Raw genomic sequence first — 3,189 nt, 5'->3', positions numbered from 1 at the left:
TAAGAACAATATAAAGGGCGACACATACAGACGGGAGAATGAGTCTGGAAGAACAGAAGCTGGGATGGGCCAATCGAGAGAGCATCATCATAACTTGTGACAAGCATTTGTTATCATCCTCTACACTTAATAAACTAAATGATTCATTGATTACCTTTCCACAAGGTGACAGCCAGCAGCTGGTGAAGTTTTGGGTGGCCCAACTTGCCGGATCCTCCTGTGGACCATTTTAAGGCTCTGGACACAAATGCTACTCTCTCTGGGGAGTTCTGGTCCATCGGGCTGAACAGCTTAGCCAGGTTTTCTTCTCACACACACACACACACACACACACACACACACACACAGAGAGAGAGAGTTGTACAACATCAAAGAATGTTCCTCTAATCTGAAATGTCCTGTTATATCGTCCTCTCGAAAGGTGGACTTCTCTGAACGTCATGACAATGCATTCTTCTTGTAAATTAATACTTCCATAAAAAGAAACAAATGTCCTTATTTGTGTTTGTGTTTTGAAATGATGTGAACGAGTGGCAACAGAAGGACAACATTACCTGCAACTACCCACTCTTAAACACCACCAGTGCTAGTTTAGCACAGGTGGTCCTGCGGGTGAACTGAAGGCCGCCACTCACCTAATATTTCCTCGTCAACTTTTGCCTCCGATTTCTCCAACACCTCCAGAACCAGCATGGCCAGGTCTGCTGCACTGTTTTGCTGGAGATGAAAACACAACCCACCATTTTTTATTATTTATTTTTTATTCCATATTATCACAAGAATGTATGATTTTACCTAACACCTTGAGGGGCCGGGAGCAGATGCTTAATCAGTCTATATCCATATCTCATTAATTCATCACCCGACTGGCACACTGACATCTAATTTGTCTCTCTTGGCTTAGAGTTGTGTGGATGGACGATCGGGGCTAGAAATCTGATGATGCGTTCATATGTGCAGAATTATAACTTGTTTCAAAATACCATTTATATGCACTTTGACCAGTAATAATTTGGACTTTCTGCACACAAAGATGGACTCCATACAGCGGTTTTGTTCTGACGCGAGCGGTTTCGCTTGTAAGTGACACGCTTAAAAACACCACTCTCACAATTACACACACACGGACAATAAATACACCCAACAATGCTACTTTGAAACTTCATCATTTCCCTATTTGGGGGCGTTTCCATGAACACCGAACACCAAACAGAGACAAATCTCGTGGAGCATGTACCTGGTTATAGCTGAAGAAGAGCAGAGCGCCGTTGTACATCAGCTCCCTGGCTTCAGCATGTTTTGCCTGTGACATGTACCTGATGGAGGACAGAGTGTCAGCACATGAGATATCCTTATCCACACAAACACAAGTTCTGTTTGCATTACCCAAAACCAGTTCTGCAAGATAAGATACAGTACATGCACACCGGGTTTGTTTGAGATGCAGGACAAGGCACAGATGTTAGGACAGCTGCAGTAGTTTCGAGACTTGCCATGTTGCATGTATGTGAGGATTTCAGGAGTTAATATTGCCTCAGAGAGCAAGCCGGTGACGAAGAAGCAGGAGGGTATCAAACTCACTCTTCTCATGTGGGAAAGGCTTGGCTTTAACTGGACTGGATTCAGAACAAATCACACTTAAAACCTGCTTGCAAACTATGCTTGAGGCACACAGCAAGCCGGGTTGGCAGCACAACTAAGCTGTACCAAACAGCGTCCAGGTTTCCATACTGTAGTGGACGAGGTGGCCCTGTACACCAGTGTGTGAGTGTGACTTCATGAAATAGACACTGGACAACAGACCAGAACTCATTCTGACTACACTTATCCCAGATTCTGTACGCTTTACTAGTGGTGGTGTAAACATAACCAGCTATAAATCAAGACTAAATACACATCCAGCCATCATAGTTAAGACTGCGGCGATGCGGTATCTAACGTTAGCTATCTGGCTCAATGCTAACACAGCTGGACAGCGGTTAACAAAGCAGTTAGCCGTTATAGGTCCGTTCATTTATAAACTAATAATCTTTACTAATGACGCACAACCACAGGCTGTCTAGCTGTCTTGCATTAGCAGCGGAGCTAACTCCGCTTCGCCTATCACCAGTTGTGTTGCTAAACAAGTAGCTAGTTAACTAGCCGTAGTTAGCATTCCCATTTTGTGACTGTAGAAGATTGACACAGCAGCTGTCCACACAAACAGACGGACGGGCGTGAGTGGGCGGGTCCGCGGAGAACTCCAGCCAATCACAACCGTCCAGGCGCAGAAGCAAGGTTGACAGTAGAATGATCTGGAACAGGCAGGCCCCAAAGCCAAATGACAATTACAACTGCACCTACGAACATGAAACCGAGTCTTACCTAAAAAATAAAGTCCTGTACATCTGGTGTGCTTCATAGTAATCCCCTTTTTCTACACTGGCTCGCAGTTTTCCTTCGACCCGCTGTACGCCTCCACGGTTTCTGGCACTGGAGCACCTCAGAGACTCCTGCTCCGACATCGTCGTTGCTCCGCAGCAGCGCTCGAGCCAAGTGTTGACAGTGGGAAACCGGAAAGCTTTTAACAAAACAGACCCTCTTCGCTTGCCGTAGCCGGTATGTTTTGGTTATATGGTTGAGAACACGGGTGAAGTTTATGAAACCTTGTGACCGACTGAGCGCCCTGAAAGCAGCGTGGTAAATAAATGTACTAGGTGGGTTGTGAAATATAGCGGTCAGGGTCACGTGGTTTCATGGAGTTTTTTCCATTGAAGCCCATTATTCACAACCTACCTATTCTTTATTATAGGGGAAACATTGCTCAGTGAAAACAACACAGGTACCTGCATTGTAGGAGATGGTGTGTCCCAACAGCAAACACACACCGTGTACCCAGTGCATACGACTCTTAAGTCATATTTTATGAAGAAAATTCAACGTTTCTCCTCATTAAAAAAGGGTGATTTAGAAATATGTTCAGAAATATTAAGGATTCAAAAAAAAATTTTTAAATTTGTCGAAAAATTATGAATACTAGTGTCAATAATCTAATTATTTAATACTAAATCACCCCATTGATTTAATATTGCACTTTCATGGAGCTGAGGCATCCACAAGATACCTTTTAAACTGACTTTTTATCAAGCTCCAAAAAATCTGCATCTTCTCTGTTATATTTATAGAAATATATACACATATATGTATATA

The 3,189-nt window shown here is 43.4% G+C and overlaps 1 protein-coding gene across 1 annotated transcript in view; it reads right to left on the bottom strand.

The window, feature by feature from the left end:
• Positions 1 to 2,673, bottom strand: part of get4 (guided entry of tail-anchored proteins factor 4) — a 5,567-nt gene extending 2,894 nt beyond the window's left edge. The window contains exons 1-4 of the mRNA XM_035661718.1: positions 2,365 to 2,673; positions 1,238 to 1,316; positions 636 to 717; positions 155 to 304 (exon numbers count right to left, since the gene is read on the bottom strand). Coding sequence (XP_035517611.1) covers positions 155 to 304; positions 636 to 717; positions 1,238 to 1,316; positions 2,365 to 2,504 — 451 coding nt within the window. The 5' untranslated portion in view covers positions 2,505 to 2,673. The remainder of the gene's footprint in view (positions 1 to 154; positions 305 to 635; positions 718 to 1,237; positions 1,317 to 2,364) is intronic.
• Positions 2,674 to 3,189: the final 516 nt, after the last annotated feature.

The sequence above is a fragment of the Morone saxatilis genome, unplaced genomic scaffold, assembly GCF_004916995.1.
Source record: "Morone saxatilis isolate NCDOM2014 unplaced genomic scaffold, NCSU_SB_2.0 Contig1, whole genome shotgun sequence".
Classification (NCBI taxonomy): Eukaryota; Metazoa; Chordata; class Actinopteri; family Moronidae; genus Morone; species Morone saxatilis.
The sequence above is the reverse complement of the archived record's forward strand: the minus strand, read 5'-3'. Positions and strand labels throughout refer to the sequence as shown.